Genomic DNA, 22,424 nt, shown 5'->3' with positions numbered 1-22,424 from the left:
AAACTTAACCCTGCCATTCCTAATTATCCCATTATACATACCTCTAAATTTTTTACATAATTACAATCAGCACTAATTTATTAAATTCATTAATTTGATATTTGAATTAATGTGGCCTTTAAGACAACTCAGACCTTCACATGATTAGAGTGCATGTTCTGTTTATTTATACTACATGTGACAAAGTATTATTTTATTGGGTTTTTGCATTGTAGATGTGTGGGAGATTGGCAGCACCAAAGTTTAGTTTTGTACATGTATCTTATGTCACATTTTATCATCTCATTACTTGGTATGATGATATTATTTGTAAAGCTGTACATTCTTTCTGTTTGTATATATTTTGTTAGAAGAGTAGATTGTTAGAAAGGAGGAGATGTAAATATTCAACTAGTACGGTATTCATTCTACGATAGAAATAATTTTTAGTACAGGAATGTTCCAAGAACATCTGTAGGATTCTACTTCTAGAAGTTCTGAAGTGAAATCGTTCCAAAAAGCAAGATGAGAAAAAGAAACTGTGGAAGAAGAAAAAAGACAATATTTTTGTATTATAGGTATATAGTTATGATGTTATTCTTTATAATATTTAAATAAATCTCTTAAAAAGAAAATCAGTCAAAAGGTGCTAATTGACATTGTTAGACATTGTAAATTTGCTTTTGTTTGTATAATATGTGTATATAAGATCGAGAATTAGGGATGGACAAGGTCAGAGAGTGGCAATCCAGGCTAATGGGTCTGTTTCCATAGAGTTTGTTACGCTAGAGAATAAGAAAAGAAAATCACAAGGATTAGATGACCCTTCTGCTTGTCAGTTGCCACTTGTAATTTATCATTCCTTTATTACTGAAGAAGGGACTTGTCTCCAGTTTTGGTCACAGCTCTCCAGTGTTCCTCAAGCCAAGGATTGAGTTCAACTCTTGATAGAATTCAGCTCATTCCATAAGACTGAATAAGGATATGAAATTAATCCATAGGTGAGGATATGAAATCTGAATTGACTGATGTAGCATACCCTAAGTATCATGTTCATGTTCTCATCTGTAAAAATGCAATTTCAGCCCAATGCTAGGAATAATTAAGCAACAAATCATGCATGAGTCTTAACATTAATGTTTTCAATTCAAACATTTGTATATTGTTCAAACACATCAACATGCCAGTGACTACTTTGTGTTGACAGCATACATGCTGATAGAGCAATGCACTTAGAGGATAACAATTTACAAATACTTGGTAAATGGTTTTTAAAAATATCATGAGAAAATAGAGGTTTGTGAATATTACCTGCCATACAGTAGTTGGTTTAACTTTAAAATCCAATAAATGTTACCTATGACAAAATACATGTACTACAAATGAAGTGAAGGAAGGATAGCTGATATATTTCTAAACTAACTGATCCTTTCGGTGAGAAAAAATATGCCTTCATAAAATGAACACCTTGTACTGGGGAGCTGTTTGTGCCATGGGGCCAAATAAGTTCAATGTCTTGCATTTTCAAGTCAGTTGTACTTTAATGGATGAAATAAAAAAAAATGTGTAGATAGGATGTTATCACTATCCATAAGAGAATTGATTAATAATGAATCACTCCCAGTTCATTGAAATATACTTTGTGCCAATGGAGACATTGTCAGGTTTAATAATAATACCTAGTAGTATTCCTTTTTACGGGTGTGTGTACATGTGTTTTTAATCACTGGATGCATCATTAAAATTCAAGGTAGAATGGGTTTAGGAATTTACAGTTCAGATTTATTTTATACAAATGACTATGGGAGTTTGTTCTGTTCTCCCTATTGGCAGGTTGAAATTTTCATGTACAACTGTATCCATTTCAAGAGTTATAATTTCAAAGTTCTGATGCTATGATCTTTGCAAAGCAAAACATGCATTTTTTTATGCAATTATTCTTCTTTTCCTTGAAAGCTGTAATGACATGTATTGTTTATTTTGATGCGACTTTTGTTGGGGTTTTCCCCTTCAGATTTATTGAGAGATGAATATAATTATTTTATATTTACACGATGCATAGTTCTGTTTGTTGTTAGTTTTTGTAAGTTTATGAATGAGTTTATTCTGCCACATTTTGGGCATTATTGTTTGTTGCAGTCCAGTGGCATGTCAACCAATTTTTTTTTTATCTCGATAATAAATGATAATTTGCTATAATTGGCCATAATTGCTTACAATAATTTTAGGACCCATTGTATGGTAACCTTGCCATAAACTACCTTGAAAACATTGCTTTTGACTTTTTGCAATTTAGAGCCCTTTTCACAATCATGGCAGTTACCCTAATGGCAAAGTTCTTATAATGATACCAAGTCTTTGAATGCAGAAGGCCCAGATCAGCTATTGATACTGAAAACTTTTTTTGAATCCATGGCATTTGTTCTGGTGACAATTGATCCTATTGGAAAATCTGCATTCTAAACAATATACCCAGACATATGACCCAGCATTCTGAACTGAAAACCGAACATATCTCCAAACCAATATCATTAGCGATATTAAGGCAGGAGCTGTTTGTTGCAGATGAAAACTTTAATCACTCTTTTTTTTTTAACATCCATCAATTACTCCCTCCTCCTTCTGATATGCATCTACATAGCTTTTTTCACCTGTTTTGGTTGGCACCATTATCTTATGATATGTAGGAAAAACTCCTAATTCTTGGTGCTGATCGTTTCAGAAATCTTTGAGGGTAGTGTTTTTTAAAACTGTGACCTGTTCCAAGGGTTCTGCTGTAAATTCGGGAGAGGTTCATCAACATGTTCATCTAACAAGATGTCAAATCTGACAACTTCCTACATTTTGATACGATTTTGATATGGCAACTGTCGTTAAAACAGTTCGTGTCCGATAAAATGTCTGACAAGTCCTTTCATGAAAAACTCCACGGATTCTCAAAGTCATTTTTATTCCCACTGGCTAAAGTTAAAATCAGAGCTTTGTAGACTAATATTTGTCTTGTTACTAAGCATCTGAAAGCAAAGTTGATTAATTTGTTATACTTTGATGATAAGGGTTATAAGAAATTCAGTCAAACATTGTTGATAGACCAGAGAAAATTTGTTTTTTTATCGTATGCACAAGAACTGGGGAGTGTTTCATGAAAGGAAAGTCCTGTTTGATAGGACTGACAGTCACCATATCAACATTGCTTCTCAGCCAGTCAGAAGTCAGATCTGACAACTTGTCAGATGAAAATTGTTGACGAAACACTTCCCAGATCACCAGTAGCATGTTTAAGTTATGCTTAACTTACAAATGGCTTTATGAAATAGGTCCCAGTTCCCCTTCTGAAATTCTTTTAAGTTATGAAGGTGTATACAAGGAGTGTGTAATTTCATTCATGATCCAATGAAGAGAACATCCCCAGTATGTCTACACTACAGCCACAGTTTGGTTTCCAATATTTTCATAAGCTTTGCTAGCACTACTATCCCCACTTTCAGAAGTTGCGTCCCATATACATGCATTAAAATGTGGTGTCATGAATAGCTTTAAATCATTTTGTACAGTAAAAATGTGATCACAGTGTAGTATTTTCCATAATTTTTTATTATTTTTTTTTATAATCTACTTGAATGATTGTGTAAATATACGTTTGGCTTTTAAATTATTTCAAATTTTGTTCAATAGATGTTTATGGTTGAAAATTGACACCAAGAAACGGTTTACCCAAATTGGATAGTGATGCGATTTTAGCTGCAGTAAAGTGGAGAAAAAAAATACGTCATTGTATAAATTATTTTTACATGTACTTTTGTAAATATGAAAAAAATATGTTTGCCACTATGACTTGTAGCTATATAATTATATATACAAATCTGGAATAAAATATGATGGACAAAAATATACCAAGTTTATGTCTTGTTTCTTCCATTCTTCTTCGTTATGATTGTTGTTGAATCTCAACATGTAAGTCTCCATCAAATTTTATCATTTGCTACACCTTATTACTCATTTGAAAAATCTTCATTAATTAAGCAGAACCAACAATCGTATCCATACGAACCAATATTCCTGACATCTAACCCGATTTCCTATGAGAGATTTAGAGGGAGTAAGTTTAACTGAAAAATAGGGGTCACTGATTCTGTTTTCTTTCTCATGTTTTTTTTATTTAAGGACTGAATAAAATTGCATAAGATTGGAATTCCAAGATGTAGCAAGTAATAAAGATGAGAAAGTAGCTTATGTGCCAAATCTGCTGTGCTTGAGACTACATAGAGTTAAGAAAAGGTGCAGGTTTTAGTGTCCTCAGGAAGGCTATTCCACAATGCAGGGCTTGGTTGAGCAAAGGTTTTTTCCCCCAAAGTTTTTGAATCTGGTAATGAGCAGAGCACAAGATATCGATGAGCGCAGAGATCTCGCCCATATTATCCATGGTACAAAAACATGGGTTATGAAGGTTCCATGTGCTATTGTAGTTTAATTAGTCGCCCTTTGCCAAAAGTGCGCATTTATAATTGGACTATTCTTGTGTGCATGAGATTAAATAATCATTATTATAAATAAGAAATCTGCTTAGTCCATGATTTTGTACTACAGAGCAATTGAAATTGAAAAAATATTTGAATTAACCCATGAATAACTGCGGAACCTTTCTTGGGTGTCAAATCATATTCCCATTCACTCTATTCCTGTTAGCTTTTTAAATTTTGATCTGTGTAGATTACAAATTTTCTGTGAGTTTTACAAAAATCTGAAAGTTTTTCATCTGTCATCTTATTTAAAGGTCAAGTCCGCCCCAGGAAAATGCTGACTTGAATAAATAGAGAAAAATCAAACTAGCATAGTGCTGAAAATTTCATCAAAATCAGATGTAAAATAAGAAAGTTATGACGTTCTAAAGTTTCGCTCATTTTTCTCGATCAAAACAGTGAAATGCACAACTAGGTGAGTCAGACGATGTCCATCACTCACTATTTCTTTTGTTTTTTCTATTGTTTGAATTATACAATATTTCACTTTTTTAAATAGATTTGACAATAAGGACCAACTTGACTGAACCATATAGTATCAAACTATGGTAATTCCACATGTTCAGGGAGGAATTAATCATTGCATCACTTGACAATGAGGAGAAAATTAGAATATTTCATACAATAAAATTCAAGAGATATGACATCATAGTCTCCTCATTTGCATACCAGCCAGAATGTGTATATATCTGTTTAGTGAAGTTAAGTGAAACTTAAAAATGTCATAACTTTCTTATTTTACATCCGATTTTGATGAAATTTTCATTGTTATGCCTGTTGGATTTTTTTTATTCAACTCAACTTTAAGTTGGGGTGGACTTGTCCTTTCAGCATAAGAAAAAGTAACCTGTAATGCATGAAGTCAAGCGCAGTTAAAAAACCTTTAAGAAAACATACTTGGCAAGCCCAGGCATCAGAATTCTCACCTTCCATAAATCAAGCTTTGTTCCATGTTACTAAATCCCATCAATAGCAGATGGTGATTGTATTAATAGTACTCTAAGTAAATCAAGTAAACACACTCATTTCATATTCTATAATCTCAAAAATGATTTAATAGATGAGGCAATATGTTGAGTAACATATAATTATGAGGCAATAGAATAGAGAGACAGCTGATTTATCATGCATAATAATTTGTTATATGCATGACAAATACTTAAAGGGGAATGAAACCTTTGGAACGAATAGGCTTGTGTTGAAAGAGAAAAATCAAAGAATAAGAACAAAGAAAGTTTGAGAAAAATCGGACAAATAATGAGAAAGTTATGAGCACTTGAATATTGCCATCACTAATGCTATGGAGATCCTCCCATTGGCAATGCAACAAGGATGTGTGATGTCACATGTGAACAACTTTCCCTTTGATGGACTCTAAAATACCCCAAAAATGTCTCTTTTTGCTTCTTCTTAAGGTACTACAAACTCTTTATCCATAATGTATTTTTTGAATATGTATTTACATGCCTTCCTATAGAAAAAACACATGATCTACTGATAGATCTGATAAAAGAGACAGTTTAAGTGAAATATATACTAAAGAAATGGGGAGAGTTGTTCACAAGTGACATCACACATCTTTGTCACATTGCCAATGTGAGGATCTCCATAACATAGTGATCGCAATATTCAAATGCTCATAACTTTCTCATTATCTGTCCAATTTTTCTCAAACTTTCATTGATCCGTTTCTTTGATTTTTCTGTTTTCACACAAGCTATCCTGTTCCAAAGGTTTCATTCCCTATAATGATCAATAGTGCAGTTTTCATTCACTATGATTGAAGTAGGTGTTATGAACCTGCATACAGGATAATTTTGTATTTATTTGTAGTGCATTTAGTTCAGTTATGTTGCATTACTATAATAAATACCATTGGGACAAGTGACCATATTTTGTTGTTTGACCAATAACTTTTGATGAAGAGCCCTAAAAATCATACAGAATATTTTAGAAGTTCAAAAGTAAAAGAGTATTAACATACTATGTCCATATAATTGCATCAGTATTTTTTTTTCATCTTGCTTTAAAATGTTTCAAATTAAACAATAACTAATATGTTCATATTCACAAAATGATAGGTACTAAAAGTGGAGTCCAGCTTGGGTCATAAAACAATTTGTTAGAAAGAAGAAATATAAAGAAACAAAATGGTGAAAGTTTGAAAGAAATTGGACAAGCAATAAAAAGGTTACGGCTGCTTTAAAATTGAGATCCCTAAGACTATGTAGATTCAAACTGGCAACTGGGTGAGTAAATTATGACAAGGGGCAAGGACACAACTTTCCCATCAGCTATATGTACTTAATTATCAGGGATTTGTGGTTTTCTCCTAAGTACCCATTCCCCCGGGGAAGTAATCTAAATATAAGCCAGGTGGTATATTGTTTTATGTCATCATGAGAAAAAAATAATTTGAAGTAAAACTTGAAAAAAAGAAGTCATTTCATGTATGGAGTACTGTACATGGAAGAATAGTCCTTGCCTTACATCACTATAACATCATATATGTAGCCAATTTGAAGTTTCCATGGGGATAGTGATTACCAATTGTTATAACTTTTGAAAATTCATAACTTTCTTATTGTTTGTCTGATATTGTTCAAACTTTCACCAATCAACATGTCTGATTTTCATTTTTTTCTCAAGAAAGCAGGATTCTCCTTTAAAATCAATGTTTTTCCATGCAAATAGGTTAATTTTCAACTTCAGAACATGCTTCATTCATTCTTTAAAAAATATAAATATACAACAATCACTAACATGAACAATAATAACTCTTTGAATAATTATAACATTCAAAGGCTCCCAGTATTATCAAGGAGAAGTTAGAGGTGTGATATCACCTTGGTATTATTAGTTATGGTGATAATCCAAGTGAAACCAATAAAACAGATTTTAAGAAAAATCAAATTTAGATCTAAAAAAAAATTATGATGACAAAAAATATTGAAAAACTGGTTTACTCCCCAAGTTTTCACCAGAAGTACTTGACAAGGTAAATAGAAACGATGAATGCATTTCCACTTTTCACCATACAATAAAATATTTAGCACAAGTTAAAAAAAAAAATCCTGTACGTTCCTTTGTTGCATGTCAATGGCGAGGCTGGTCTTGTCACATTATTGATGCTCTAGCTGTTAAGGATACCATAAGGTGAAATATTCTGGAATAGAAAAGATAATCTCAAATCGCAGGCAGTCGTTCTTTCATGATTACTGCTACCATCTGTGAAACTTTCTCCAAGTTTTCTTATTCTTTCCTTTCGGGTTATCTGTTTCCTTTCCAATTAATATGCCATTCTTGCGACATCAGAGCATTCATCAACAATCAAGTCTGTCTGTAAGAGTTTTTATCGATGCTATGTATCATGAAAAATGGATCCCTTCTGAATTGAAACTGGACAATAACCTGAAGAAAACAAAATGAGAGAAGAAAAACAAATTGACGTGATCATACAAATATGAATAATTCTTGATGTTGGATAAAATGTAATATGGTCACCAAACAATATATTGATTCTTACTTCACTTACAAACAGCATTCAAATAAGAAGCATAAATAAAAAATATTTTCAAGCATCTGGTCTAGAGGAAGATTTCATTAGACTTCATAACTGTAGATTGTTCCAATAATTACCAAAATTACAAAAAAAAAGGCCAGCAACACAGCAGGGTGTTATGGAGTGGAGAGGAAAGTTACGGACTACCCTTCCTGTGATAAACAAATTGCTTTCCCAACCCTACATTTTAAATCAACGCAGCTGTCATTCTGATGTAGATATCACAAAAAAAAAAAAATTCTTGTTGATATCTGTCAATCAAAATACACAGAGCAAAGAATGCATGTTACATGCAGATGACAGTTGTTTTTTTTTCAAGTCACCATAATTGAAAAAAAGGTGTATAAAGCCAGCGAATAGGTTTGGGGACATTGGAATAAATTGAATTCATAGTAATAGTGAGAAAGAAAAACAATGACAAAGAATATCCAAAAGAGCACATTAATTCAATATAAAAAGTGTTTAAAGTAGCTTCATTTCTTATTTTTTTGGGTCAAATTTTGAATTTATTTATATATGTTGCAGAACAAATTGCCCCCTTTCAATTAGTCCATTGACCTAGTCTGAAATTTATCAGGCTCAGGGGGGTCTATAGAAAAAGCCATTATGTGGTATAGTGAAATCAAATTGTGCTCAACAGATTAAACATAAATCAATGAACAGAGATACCGTATATCATTGAAATTAAAATTTCTACTTACTTTAAGAAGTCATCAATATCCATTGTTCTTGCCCTCTTTCCTTCAAATCCAATCTTTTCTATCACTGATGTAACTTTATCCCTCATGTCTAGGTCCTCTGGTATAGGCTAAAATAGAGTGTAAAAAAATAAGTTAAACAATTGCAAAGAAAGTTAAATATATATATTTTTAAAAACAAGTATATTTTTTGAAATAAAATTAATGTGATAAATATCTAGAGGCTGCAACAATAATAATAAAAGAAAATACTGTCAGAAGCTTTAATTGAATAAGTATAAAAACAAGTGGAATGCTTCTGGCAGTCTCGCCTGCATTACGCAATTCGATATAGCAGCAGTGCTTCCTTTGAAAACAGTTAATGAATAATTATTCACAGAAGAAAACACTAATATGATAATAAAATATTATATCCATTGACCCCAAAATGATCTTTGACCATGATCATGGGACCTAAGACATGTGCAAAACAACCATTCATACTTGATTATCCTTATTTTGATGTTTCATGAGCTAGATCCATAAACTTCTCAAGTTGTGATGCAAATTCAACAATTACTCCCAACAAGGCCAGAGTTCATTGACCTTTAAATGACCTTTCATCTTGGCCCATGTACACAGGGTATTCAGCAATACATTGCTGCTCTTATGTCCAAGTTTCATGAACTAGATCCATAGACTTTTAAAGATATGACAATTCCACAAATATCCCCAACATTTACCAAAGTTTTTTTTTACCCTAAATGGCCTTTGACCTTGGTCATGTGACCTGAAACTAGCACAGGATGTTCAAGGATACTTGATTGCTCTTATGTTTAAGTTTCATGAACTAGACCCATAAAATTTCAAAGTTATGATGACAATTCTTCAAATTCCCCCAATATGGCCAAAGTTCGTTGACCCTAAGTGACCTTTGACCTTGGTCATGTGACCTGAAACTTGCACAATATATTAACCCTAAATAGACTGGGCTATTTTGACGCCTAAGAAGACTGGGGGGGGGGGGCTGATTCAGCCCCCCTTATGATCTTGGCCGTCGATCGCGTGATCGCGACGAAAATTGGCACACGCATTACCCATGGCATTATCTACAAAACTATAACATCAAATTCTGCAAAAAATCTCATGTCTCATTCATTATGCTAATTTATGCGTAAAATCATAAGTTTGCTCTAATTAATAAAATAATGCCCCTGATATGCTAATTTTTGTCAGTGAGCAATGCGGTCAAAAAATTTCGCGCGGCGGATTTATCGCGAAAAATGTTGAGGGGGGGGGGCTGAATCAGCCCCCCCAGTCTTTTAGGGTTAAGGGATATATGGTTACTCTTATGTCCAAGTTTCATGAACTAGATCCATAAAATTTTTAAGTTATGATGACAATTCTTCAAATTACCCCAACATGGCCGAAGTTCATTGACCCTAAGTGACCTTAATCATGTGACCTGAAACTCAGGCAGGATCTTCAGCAATACACTATAACCCTTATGTCTAAGTTTTAAGCACTAGGTCCATATGCTTTTGAAGTGATGGCAACATTTCAAAAAATTAATCTTGGTTAAGATTTCAATGTTGACGACGCCGCCGTCGGAAAAGCGTCGCTCTGCTATGCAGGCGAGAAAAATCTTCACCAAAACTATGAAAATTTAATGGTAATTTATTTTTGCATGTTGGTTCTTTTTATTCTCTGCTGTCATTTACTTCAAATGCATCCCTAAAATGTGGCATCAGCTTTAAACAGCTTGACCCAAATAAAGGGGTAAATGCAAAAAGTGAGTGCCCAAGCATTAGTTGTGAATTACTTGTAAAATATGAAAGCTTCACAGGAAATAAATTTCGACCATTTATGAATTTCTTAATTCTTTTTCCAGGGACTGTATTCAGTATTACCCTATTAAATGATAGACGCTTTTGAGGAACTTGTCATTATGTTTGGCATCAATCTACAAGCCTCAAAAGGTTATTGTTAGAAGACAAATAATTTCTCATAGGAGTGTGCCATATATAGAATTGCCTATTTTATTACAGTTTTTATAATTGAAAAAAAACCTAAACTGTTATATCATGCACCATGACTTACTATGTTCTTAACAGAGCAATGTATCCTGTAGTTCTTTTCCAACATCTCAACAACTCCTTTGTTCCTGAAAAATAGAAAAGAATAAACAAATTTTTTTATAGATCAAATTTAGTCTTAAATGGATGGTCCAGGCTGAAACTATGTATAGCTCAATAAATAGAGTAGAATTCACAGAGCAAAATGCCGAAAACTTCATCAACATTGGATAACAAATAACAGAGTTATTGAATTTTAAAGTTTAGCAATATTTTGTGAGAAAAAGACGTCATGAATATTCATTAGGTGGGCTGTTGTCACATCTCCACTTGTTCTTTTGTAATTTATTATATGAAATTAGGTTTATTCAAATTTTTTCCTCCAAGAACTAGAAAAATTGGATTGACAACTGATTTAGTGCATTAGATATTTATTGCTGAAACTTATTTCATTATAAGGGAGACATTATTCACACAAGTATGAAATAATGAAAAAAAAAATTATGATTTTATGTAATAACATAAGAAAGCGGAAAGTGGAGATGTGACATCATCAGCTCACTTAATGAATATTCATGATGACTGTTTTCACAAAATATTGCTAAACTTTAAACAATATTATTTGTTATCCGATTTTGATGAAATTTTCGGAATTTTGCTCAGTGAATTCTACTCTATGTATTAAGATATAAATATTTTCAGCCCCGACCACCCCTTTAATTAGAGAGATCAGGTTTTGGCAACATTCACTATAGCACAAAAATCTCATTTTTTTTTATAAACTTGATCTGTATTTGATTTTCCTCGGATACTAAATCACCAGAGATGCCAACTTTTGGAAATCAGAATCAGGGAGGATTTGCAACCGCCACCAAATTATGTGCAGCGCACATCTCGAGCGCGGAGCGCTCGACCCTTGCGACCGGGGTCCAGGGCCCGCCTTAGGGCCCTGGAAGCTCTGGGTTTCTAGATGCTCTCTGGTGCAATCTGACCCTTATTTTGGGGCATTTCACATGTTTTCAAATAATCATTGTTCCCACTTTTTTAACATAAAAAATATTAAATATGCATTTTTACATGTAAAAAAAAATGAGGGGACAAAAGAAGTACCTGTTCAACAATAATAATGAGGAATTATCACTATCAGCTATAGGCAGGTTATGTTCCACTATAAATCCAGTAAAGAAAAGCTCAGCGCTGGTCCCTTGCTTGGTGAAATAAAGACAACAGGGTACTAGTGGAGCTCGAAGATCTTGTCTCCGCAATGTCCGTAGGCCTACAGTATGCCGTTTGCTCCCGAACGTTAAGTGCTTCCGAATATCATCACGACCTCCGTGCTAAACTGAAATGTCCACGCTGCAAATTGCGCAAAATGCATGGTAAATTCCTCTTTCCGACTTCCGAACACACAGGTACTGGAGACTGTATTCAGTCTTATACTTCTGAGACCATTTCTTGGTCTTCTTTTGTCGATTTTCCACCATTTCGTGTCAATATCAACCCATCAATACGCCAAAATCACACACCGATATCCACCGCACGACTCGACAAATCCAGTGACCGCGAGCGCACACGCCTCGCGAAGCTAGCCGGGCCTAGCGGCCTGGTGCACAGTGGATTTCCGTTGGGCATATCACATGCACCAGCTTTTCGCTGCTCCTCATTTGTCTACCTTTCACACAGGATTTAGTAGCAGCGAACGCAATGGAGTTACTACATGCTACAGTTAGCAGACGATACATGTCCTTCCAATCCAATTTGATCAATGCAAAAAAATCATAATTTCGGGAGGATAAGGATGGTAATCGTAAGGGCGGGAGTTGGGATGAATTTTCGGGAGCCTCCCGATGAAATCGGGAGGGTTGGCATCTCTGAATCACAAGCGGACTTTATTTTTCATGAGAGAGATTCTGAATCTCAATTCAATCTTAACCTCAACTGTGAGTTGGTTTCAATACCCAAATGAGTTTGGTTTAAATCAACTGAAATTTTTTACTACAGAATCCTTAATGCAAATATCTTGATTGTTCATCTTGAAATCAAAAGACCATGAACATGCATGTTCAGTTACGTTTACAAAATATCGCAATCATGAAATTTTATTAACTACAAAAACTATGCAATAAGACAATTAGTTCACCATTTTTCCTTTGTTTCCTTTACGCTTTATCAAGACTGACCTCAACAGTTAGTTTGAAAAATCAATCTAAATTAAAATTTGATTCAAATAAATTTTTAACAGTTATTTATTTAAAGTATACAGAAACGTTTTTCACAGAAATGCTCAGCTGGTAAGCTGGAAAAATGCATGAAACTGGCTTTCTAGTATTTTACAGCTCATAAGAATTCCTTTGTTGTATATTTCATCAATTCAATTTGTCACTTTCAATAGGACGTTTAATAGCATAAAAAAGGTAACAAGTTGTACAAAAAGTCTTACTGACATCTTCATGAATCTACCTCTAGGGCCCCGTTTCATAAAGGACTTGCAACTGTTGTAACTTTGCCATAATGGCAACTACCATGGAAACAGGGCTCAGCAGCCAATCAGAATCAAGGTTGCCATGGTAGTTGCCATAATGGCAAAGTTACAACAGTTGTAACTTTTTATGAAACGGGCCCCTGAACTCACCTAAAGGCAGCAGATAGAGTCTTGTTCTTCCTTACAAAAGCAATGCGAACCAGGCCATCCCATTCCTATAGATCACAAATGGAATGAAAGTAACACAATGATAATTTACTTTAATGCAAGAATGAATGTAGAATGGGAGGTAAGATATTATTAAAGGAGAATGAAACCTTTGGAACAAGATATCTTTTGTGAAAACAGAAAAATCAAAGAAACAGATCAATGAAAGTTTGAGAAAAATCGGACAAATAATGAGAAAGTTATGAGCATTTGAATATTGCGATCACTAATGCTATGGAGATACTCAAATTGGCAATGTGACAAAGATGTGTGATGTCACTTGTGAACAACTCTCCCCATCTGTAATACAGATTTTTAAAGAATACATCATGGATAAAGATTTTGTATCACCATAAGAAAAAACAAAAGGAGTCTTTTGGGGGGTATTTTATAGTCCATCAAAGGGAAAGTTATTTACATGTCACATCACGCATCCTTGGTGCATTGCCAATGGGAGGATCTCCACAGCATTAGTGATTGTAATATTCAAATGCTCATAATTTTCTCATTGTTTGTATGATTTTTCTCAAACTTTCTTTTTTCTTATTCTTTGTTTTTCTGTTTCGAAACAAGCCTACTTGTTCCAAGGGTTTCATTCCCCTTTAAGTTCAATTCCATTAATCTGATAATCATGTGATTCTCATTCAAAAGACACTGTTTCCGATCAAACTGGGAAAGCCAAGTTAGTTCAACATAAAGGACCACTGTGGCTCAGAATACGCTCTGGTAATGAATGGGCAATTGATGCAGACCAAGATATGCATTTTAATGTATTGCTTTTAGCATCCAATACAGATGATAATTTGAATTATTGATATAAAAAACTCAAATATATTCATTGTCATATTTCCAAAATGAAGGCAGCCGAGGAGCAATTCTTTGTACACTACCATATTCTCCTTGAACATGGCAGGTACTCCTGCTATTTTACAACATTGTAATCATTTAGCTCAATACCTTTGAGATTGCTTGAATCACAACACTATTTCAATTTTATTTGATATTATTCCATCATTCGAGCAATATATTTGTCATTGTTTACTCACCTGAAAGTTAATCGGAGGGGGTGGATTCCTGGGTTCTATCCTTACTACACTAGACTCAACCTTGGGAGGAGGCTTGAAGTTATTCTTACCAACCTAAAAAATAAACAAAAGAGTAAATACTAGTCTGCAGTGTGTTCAAGTTTAATTTATTTCTCGTCAAAAGATCAGATAAAAATACATGAAATGGGACAATGTATAACAATGTACATCATTGAAATTGTACACAAATAATAATAATATAGGATATTTATATTGCCCACATATCCACCTTGTTAGGTGCTCAAGGCGCTCCTATATTACCCGGCTAAGCTAGGCGTTCACAGCACACACAGCTTCTTGAGGAATTACTTCCTACCGGTACCCATTAACCTCACCTGGGTTGAGTGCAGCACATTGTGGATCAGTTTCTTGCTGAAGGAAGCTACGCCATGGCTGGGATTCGAACCCACGACCCTCTGTTTCAAAGTCTGGAGACTAATCCACTGGGCCACAACGCTCCAGCATCAGCATCAAATATGATGCTGAGCATTGTTACGTTACTGTCTGAACAAGGTTCTACTGTTGCTATCTTGCTTGTTGCCTACCTTCATGAGATGATCTACTCTGGCCAGTAGCTGAGTGTTGATAGAGAGCCTACAGTATAGCTTGTCACCAGGCTTTGCTACCAACCTCTGGGCAAATTCCTGCTGAAACATAAGCACTGCACACCTGTAATCCAATCATTTAAATTGTCATCAGATAAGTTAGACATCCACGATTCATATGGTCCTCCAGTTAAAGGGGAATCCAACCCATATAAAGACTTGTTTTTATAAGAAAAAGAAAAATCAGACAAGTTAATAGGTGAAAGTTTGAACAATATTGGACAAACAACAAGAAAGTTATGAATTTTTAAAAGTTGTAAATATTGGTAATCACTATACCCATGGAGACTTCAAATTGGCCGCATATGGGATGTCATAGTGATGTAAGGCAAGGACTACTCTTCCATGTACTCCAATACATATTATGGCTAAAATATCATTTTTCCAAAAAGTTTTATTTCAAATTATATTTTTCTTTCATGAGGACATAAAACAATATACTACCTGGGTTATATTTAGATTACTGCCCCAGGGGAATAGGTACTTAAGAGAAAACCACAAATCCCTGATAATAAAGTACATGGCCTATGGGAAAGTTGTCCTTGCCCCTTGTCATAATTTACTTACCCAGTTGCCAATTTGAAATCTACATACTATTAGTGATCTCAATTTTAAAGCAGCTATAACTTTCTTATCGCTTGTCCGATTTCTTTCAAACTTTCGCCATTCTGTTTAATTTATTTTTCTCTTCCCAACACAACATTTTATGGCCAAGGCTGCATTCCCCTTTAAATATCACCAAAAAGGGACAGAAGTTGATATGGTCGATGAGTAAAACATCTTTTGCATCATCTATTGAACATTGATTGATAAAATTAGTGCCTCCTAATTGGCAGATCAGAAATGACTTTTTTTAATACACACCTTACCTAAATTTTCAAACAAATGACCTCTGTGACCTTTGACCTTGGGACTCCACAGATATTCAGATTGCCATGCCCTTGTGCACATATGAGCCAAGCTCGAAGTTGATCCCTAAAACAGGTTACTGTTATCACTACAACATAGTTTGAAAACCCCCTGTACCCTTTGACATTTGAATTTGTGAAACAAAAGTATAATCAAATCATCATCATTCTCATAAACTTATGGAAATATCATCGAAGTAGTATTTCTTGTACACCCCATGTTTTCTTGAAATTATGCATTCAAATTAATCAATATGTTAGGTTCAAACTGTAAGCAATCCTACCTGAAGAACGGTCTATGAAGAAGAAGCTTGAAGACGAACGGAGAAGAGATCTGGTATGGCAAATTGGCAACACAGACATCAAAGAAAGGCAGATCTGTCTTCAGCACATCACCAACTATCACCTGCAACTTGGGACCAAATGGTCTGGAAAAGTAATAAACAAAAAATGCGTTGCTTGGAAATTCCAGAGTATTTACATCTGCACCACTTGCCTGACTTTCAGAAATGATTTGTGTCCACTTTGTGAATTATACGATAAATGATTAACACTCTCAAATTATAATGGCTTGAGTAGTTTATTCTGTTTCTTCTTTTAAACCAGTACTGGTCTTCTTTATTTGAATAAAATATACACATATATATGTACACAAACAAAAGTTTTACAAGTTATTTAGTATTAGATTCCATTTGCTCATATTCATATACAAATTTTCCTTTCGTTTACCTTTCTCATTATCATATCTTTTTTCCACAACATATATGAACATAATTTTCAATCATAAAATTTCATCTTTTTCATTGTAACTAATGTTATCTTGTAACATTTGTAAATAGAATATAATGCATAATTCAAAATTAAATTAATTTCTTTTCCTTTTTCTTTTCTTAGACCGTAAACAATATGCTGAGGCTTCAAACGGAAATTTTTGAATTAGACATTTTCTTATGAGTGCTTCGACGTATTTCCAAAACTTATCAACCTCTATACACAACCAAAACAAATGAAATAAATCACTCAACTTATTGCACTCATGACAAATATCTGTGTTTCTTAAATTCCATTTTTTTAAGTTACAGAGATTAGGTAATAAATTATACATAAAATTGAAATTAAAATGGGCTATGGCATTATCTTGAATACTTGAGTTTCAGTGTCCATGTAAACAACCAATAATACTTATTTTCTTCATCTAAAATTTCTCTCCAAAATAATTCGGCCCTTGATCTTTTGAAAATTAATTGCAACATCTCTTGATAAATTTGTTTTACTCTAGAGTTACAATTAAGTAATGTATTTACAGATGGCATACATGACTCGTCATTCAAGATTGAATTTTTAAATTTTCTAAACAAAGCAAGGTTATTTTCTTTTAGTTGTTCTCTCCACATTTTTGGTATTGACATTATACAAACTGCATATTCTGACAACCATTGTCCATCAAGATTGACTAACTTTTCTTTTAACTTATTTACAGTAAGAACGGTATTCTTAGATACCAGATCACCAATGAACAAAATATTTGACCGTATCCAGTTCCTAAATAACAACATCCTTCCATTATGTCTGATATTGTTGTTAAACCATAACAATTCTTTGCAAATCTCTGCACTTGAGATTATTTTTTTTCTTTTCCTTAAGCATTTTTTCTTTTTTAAAAGTAAAATAGACATATAATATTTCACGATAAAACCTTGGAATCATTTTCAATGACAGGATATATTGTGGATCACACAGTTTCTCAAAATAAAGCTTCCACCTAATTTATCAAACCAATAATCAAACATCCATTTCCATTTTGATTTAGTATCATCGAAATATTTGAAAAGCCATCTTAACTTAAAACTGTTTAACTGTATACCTAGATCTAACATATTTAATCCACCATTTGACAAATCATTAATTACCATAGTTCTTTTCACTTTGTGAATTTTAGATCCCTTGAGTAGTTTATAATGAAGTGAAAACAAGGAAAAATAGAAGTCAGACTTTAATACATTAAGTTGATTCTATGGAAGTGGCCTTCTGTTAAAAATTGGGTTCTCTCATTAAAAAAAAAGAAACTTTCAAAGATATTTAGGCACAATACTCTACTTGGTTACAGATAAGGTCACTAGTGTGAGTGAGATCTGGGGATTTGATAGATTGATTAGTCATTGATTCACATTCCGGAAAAGATACCATCTATCAAGTTAACAAGGAATATTTTATACAGATGAGTCTTTTAAAGCTTTTAAAACCAACAACTTACGTTCCTTGAACCCTCTTTTGTAATTCAGCAACGAGACGAGGATCAAGTTCACAAGCAACTACCTAAAAGAAAGAAATAAACATACAAATATTTGCAACATATTATACCCAATGGAAAGTCAAAGTTAACACTTCAAAGAATTGAAATCCTAATAACAATAATGAAATATGTCAAGAAAAAATGTATTTCATTCTGCTGATTGTCCAGAAGCAGCAAATCAAAGTTATAATTCATTCACTGGTAGATTGAAAACCATCACACATGCGTACTGTGTATACATGTTGCTCTGTTTATACACAGTGCTTATCTATCTAACCTGAGATTGGTGAGCAATTCTAGAGTTCACAAAGTAACACTTTCAAAATGATACATTAAAGGATGATGCCATTTTATGCTTATTATAACTAAAGGTCAAGTCCACCCCAGGAAACTGCTGACTTGAATAAATAGAGAAAAATGAAACTAGTATAGTGCTGAAAATTTCATCACAATCAGATGTTAAATAAGAAAGTTATGACATTTTAAACTTTCGCTTATTTTTCACAAAAACAGTGATATGCACAACTAGGTGACTCAGTCGATGATGTCCATCACTCACTATTTCTTTTGCTTTTTACTGTTTTAATTATACAATATTTCATTTTTTATAGATTTGACAATAAGGACCAACTTGACTGAACCATATAGTATTAAACAATGCTAATTCCACATGTTCAGGGAGGAATTAATCATTGTATCACTTGACAATGATGAGAAAATTAGAATATTTCATATTTCATATAATATAATATAAAATAAATAGTGAGTGGATGATGTCAGAGTCTCCTCATTTGCATACCAGCCAGGATGTAAATATTAAGTGAAATTTGAAAATGTCATAACTTTCTTATTTTACATCCGATTTTGATGAATTTTTCAGTGTTATGCTTGTTGGATTTTTCTCTTTTTATTCAAATCAACTTTTTGTTGGGGTAGACTTGTCCTTTAATGATGTGTTGGTGTTGTAAATACCACATTCCTGTAATCTTGATACTCTGATCACCTCAGGGAAAACTCAAACATCAATTGCACAATAAGATGTGAGATTATTATTACTCAGGATTAACTGGGTTGATAATGGGTTGATAAACATACCTTCTTGGCCTTATCAAGCATCTTAACTGTCATATTTCCAGTACCAGGACCCACTTCAAGGACTGTATCAGTTGTTCTCAATGCAGCCTGAAATCAAAATAAGATAAATGGTTTCACCAAGTAAAGATGAACATGAATTAAATTGCTAGTGATACATCAGTTTTCTTTGGACAGTTCCAATGAGGACTCATGTAGTGAGAAGAATCATTGGAATGTCCTCCTCTGCAATGTGACATTTCCAAAGGAAATTTTGCCCTGTTATAACATTTGTTTTTATAAAAGCAGACCCATGATTTTGAGGAAAATCCATCCAACAATGAGTTATGAATCATCAAAATTTTGATTATGTTTGTCAAAAGCATGATTTTAAAGTACATTTCCATTGCAGAATATGTCAAGCAATACAAATTCAATGCAGCAAATCACAATCGATCACAAATAAAACTAAAAGATTAATTATATTTGTACCTTACTGATGATGCTTTCAATTACAAGAGGATTCTTGAGGATGTGTTGTCCTATCCCAGTATTGAACAAGATTCCTGATAAATACAACATAAAAGAAATACAGTTTAATATTTCACAGATCACGTTATCAGTGCACACCAGTCGACACCACATGTAAATGCATGAAGTCTCACTATTCAAGGGGGGGGGGGATGAACTTCATTCCCCTGAATTGGTTCGCTGCTTGAATTTACATTGATTATAAACAATTAGTATAATATTACTAATTATTTAAAATCACGTATTAAATTTTAGTATTTGTGACATAATAATTTTTATCTATAAATTGTTCTTCAAAACGGCCTCGCTAACCGGATGTACGTAATACATAAGCGGTTCAAGGCATGACCCTATTGTATTTGTGTTGTGTACATTTGGATCGAGGGACCTACATGACATCAGTCTGTTAAGACTAAGAAACCTTCATTTAAACAAAATCTTAATTGACCTTTTTTAAAACCTTCCTATGCATTAGGTGTAGGAAGGTGTAGAGATCAATAAAATCAGAACAATTAACATGATTTTTATATCAAAAGATGGATTTCTGGATTTCCTAGGGAAATCCAGCTGTGTTTACATGTGTCTCTTAATATACATACATGTAAACCCCTCATAAAAAAATTGGAAATCTGTGTTTGGCCATAAATTTCTCCCAACTCCCAATTTTACACAAACAATGCATATTTTACATCATTCAAAAGATTATTTGATTCTCTTTAAAGTGATAACATGCTGTAGATGCATTAAAAAAAATTAAAAGAAACCGCTGAGAAACTCACTCATCGACACTGAAAAAAACCAGTGACTTTCAATATTGTGTCATTATGCAACTATTGAATTTTGACCTTGCCCCACATTACAAGGCACTGCACCTCCATATGTGAACCATAAATCATTGTAGAGAGTAGAGGCGCATGGCACTGCACCTCCATGTGAACGATAATCACATCATGTAGGGTATCATTTTAAAGAAAATTAAATGATCTATTCATTGATATTAAATACACATTGTTATGTACTTAAACCGATGAGGAATTATTGATCAAAGTCAAAAGAAACCGCTGAGAAATTTACTCATCGCCACGGAAAAAAGAACAGTGACTTTTAATATTGTGTCATTTTGCAACTTTTGAATTTTGACCTTGCCCCACATTACAAGGCACTGCACCTCCATATGTGAACCATAAATCATTGTAGAGAGTAGAGGCGCATGGCCAATATGGGAGACTCTCTCCAATAGGGGAGACATCTCCCATATTGGAGACTTGCTTCACAAAAGAACAAAATAAATACCAACAAAAGTGTAATTTTTTCCACCCAATATTTTGTCTCACTGAGGTCAGAAGCCTATTTGTTTTGTGTGTGGATGACAACAAAAATCCTTATCAAAACAAAACTAGACACAGTGAAAAGGGGTAATTTTTCATGAGGAATCTGCTTATCACATTTTTATTTGCTGCCAAGGTAATCCTTTTGCAGCAAATGTAAACATGTCTCCCAAACTGGAGACTGTCTCTGAAATTGGATACCCAAATTCTTTACAAAAGTCTCTGATATTGGAGATAATCTCTCTCATGGGAGACAGTCATATTGGCCGTGCGCCTCTACTGGTAGGGTGTCATTTTAAAGATAATTAAATGATCTGTTCATTGCTTTTAATAATACATTGATATGAACTATCGATCAAAGTCAGATTTCCAAACTTTTTTTGAGAAGTTTATATGACGAGCAGTTCAAGACTCCAATGAGGAATGAAGAAAGTATTTGAAAAAGACATCATCATTGAGTCCCGGCTCAAGACTAGATTAAACATCATCATCATCATCATCTGGTACGGGATGAAGGCGCAAGCCTGTAACTCCTGGTCGCTTCTTGTAGGATTGGTCACTGAAAACTACTACTTCATGAGCTTGCGTGAGGAGTCATGGAAGCTTGATAGCTCAAAGTGCTTATTTCGCCAAAATATATCAATATTTCTTTTAAATTTGTTTGTTGATGGCATTCCTTTCCTCTGAAATTTTCATATTTGGCATTTTGCGGTGGTTTTATCAATCAACATCAACCTCCATTCATCTTACGATTTCATCTTATCATGATAATTATGCTTTAAAACTGATCCTTGGCTTCGGCGGTTGAGCTCCCAGAGTTACACCACACGATTATTCACGCATGGGGCAACATAAACATCATAATGTCGTGAGCATGATCACGGTAAAATTGTGAGTGATCATTACCTTGCTTGTAGACTTGATCGTGGACGCGTGACTTCTTCTCTACTCTTACTTTCGGCATCTTGCTGGGCTTATTATACTTTCGCTGGCTTTCCGATTCCCAGTAACTTGAATTTTCTGGCAGAATTTAATCTTAAAGTTAACACAAAATCGTAGATCACTGCAGCAGAATGTGCATGTGGTAGGCGTACGTCGCAA

At 33.8% G+C, this 22,424-nt stretch overlaps 1 protein-coding gene across 1 annotated transcript; it reads right to left on the bottom strand.

The window, feature by feature from the left end:
* Window positions 1-6,864: 6,864 nt before the first annotated feature.
* Window positions 6,865-22,407, bottom strand: LOC121423936 (probable dimethyladenosine transferase). Its single transcript, XM_041619485.1, has 11 exons — window positions 22,230-22,407; window positions 19,957-20,030; window positions 19,489-19,575; window positions 18,355-18,416; window positions 16,385-16,528; window positions 15,133-15,256; window positions 14,549-14,641; window positions 13,446-13,510; window positions 10,839-10,902; window positions 8,763-8,869; window positions 6,865-7,910 (listed from the first exon to the last, which is right to left on the bottom strand). Exons 1-11 carry the CDS (start codon window positions 22,285-22,287, stop codon window positions 7,868-7,870), a joined length of 921 nt encoding a protein of 306 aa, XP_041475419.1. The 5' UTR covers window positions 22,288-22,407; the 3' UTR covers window positions 6,865-7,867.
* Window positions 22,408-22,424: the final 17 nt, after the last annotated feature.

The sequence above is a fragment of the Lytechinus variegatus genome, chromosome 11, assembly GCF_018143015.1.
Source record: "Lytechinus variegatus isolate NC3 chromosome 11, Lvar_3.0, whole genome shotgun sequence".
Classification (NCBI taxonomy): Eukaryota; Metazoa; Echinodermata; class Echinoidea; order Temnopleuroida; family Toxopneustidae; genus Lytechinus; species Lytechinus variegatus.
Note: the sequence above shows the minus strand (reverse complement) of the source record. Positions and strands in the feature narration are given on the sequence as shown.

Excerpts from the sequence above, each read along its gene's own strand:
- LOC121423936 (XM_041619485.1), bottom strand. The coding sequence starts at position 22,287 with ATGCCGAAAGTAAGAGTAGAGAAGAAGTCACGCGTCCACGATCAAGTC. Across the intron at positions 20,031-22,229 it reads CGATCAAGTCTACAAGCAAG|GAATCTTGTTCAATACTGGG; the intron begins GTAATGATCACT and ends TGTATTTATCAG. Across the intron at positions 16,529-18,354 it reads CAAAAGAGGGTTCAAGGAAC|ACCATTTGGTCCCAAGTTGC; the intron begins GTAAGTTGTTGG and ends TTACTTTTCCAG.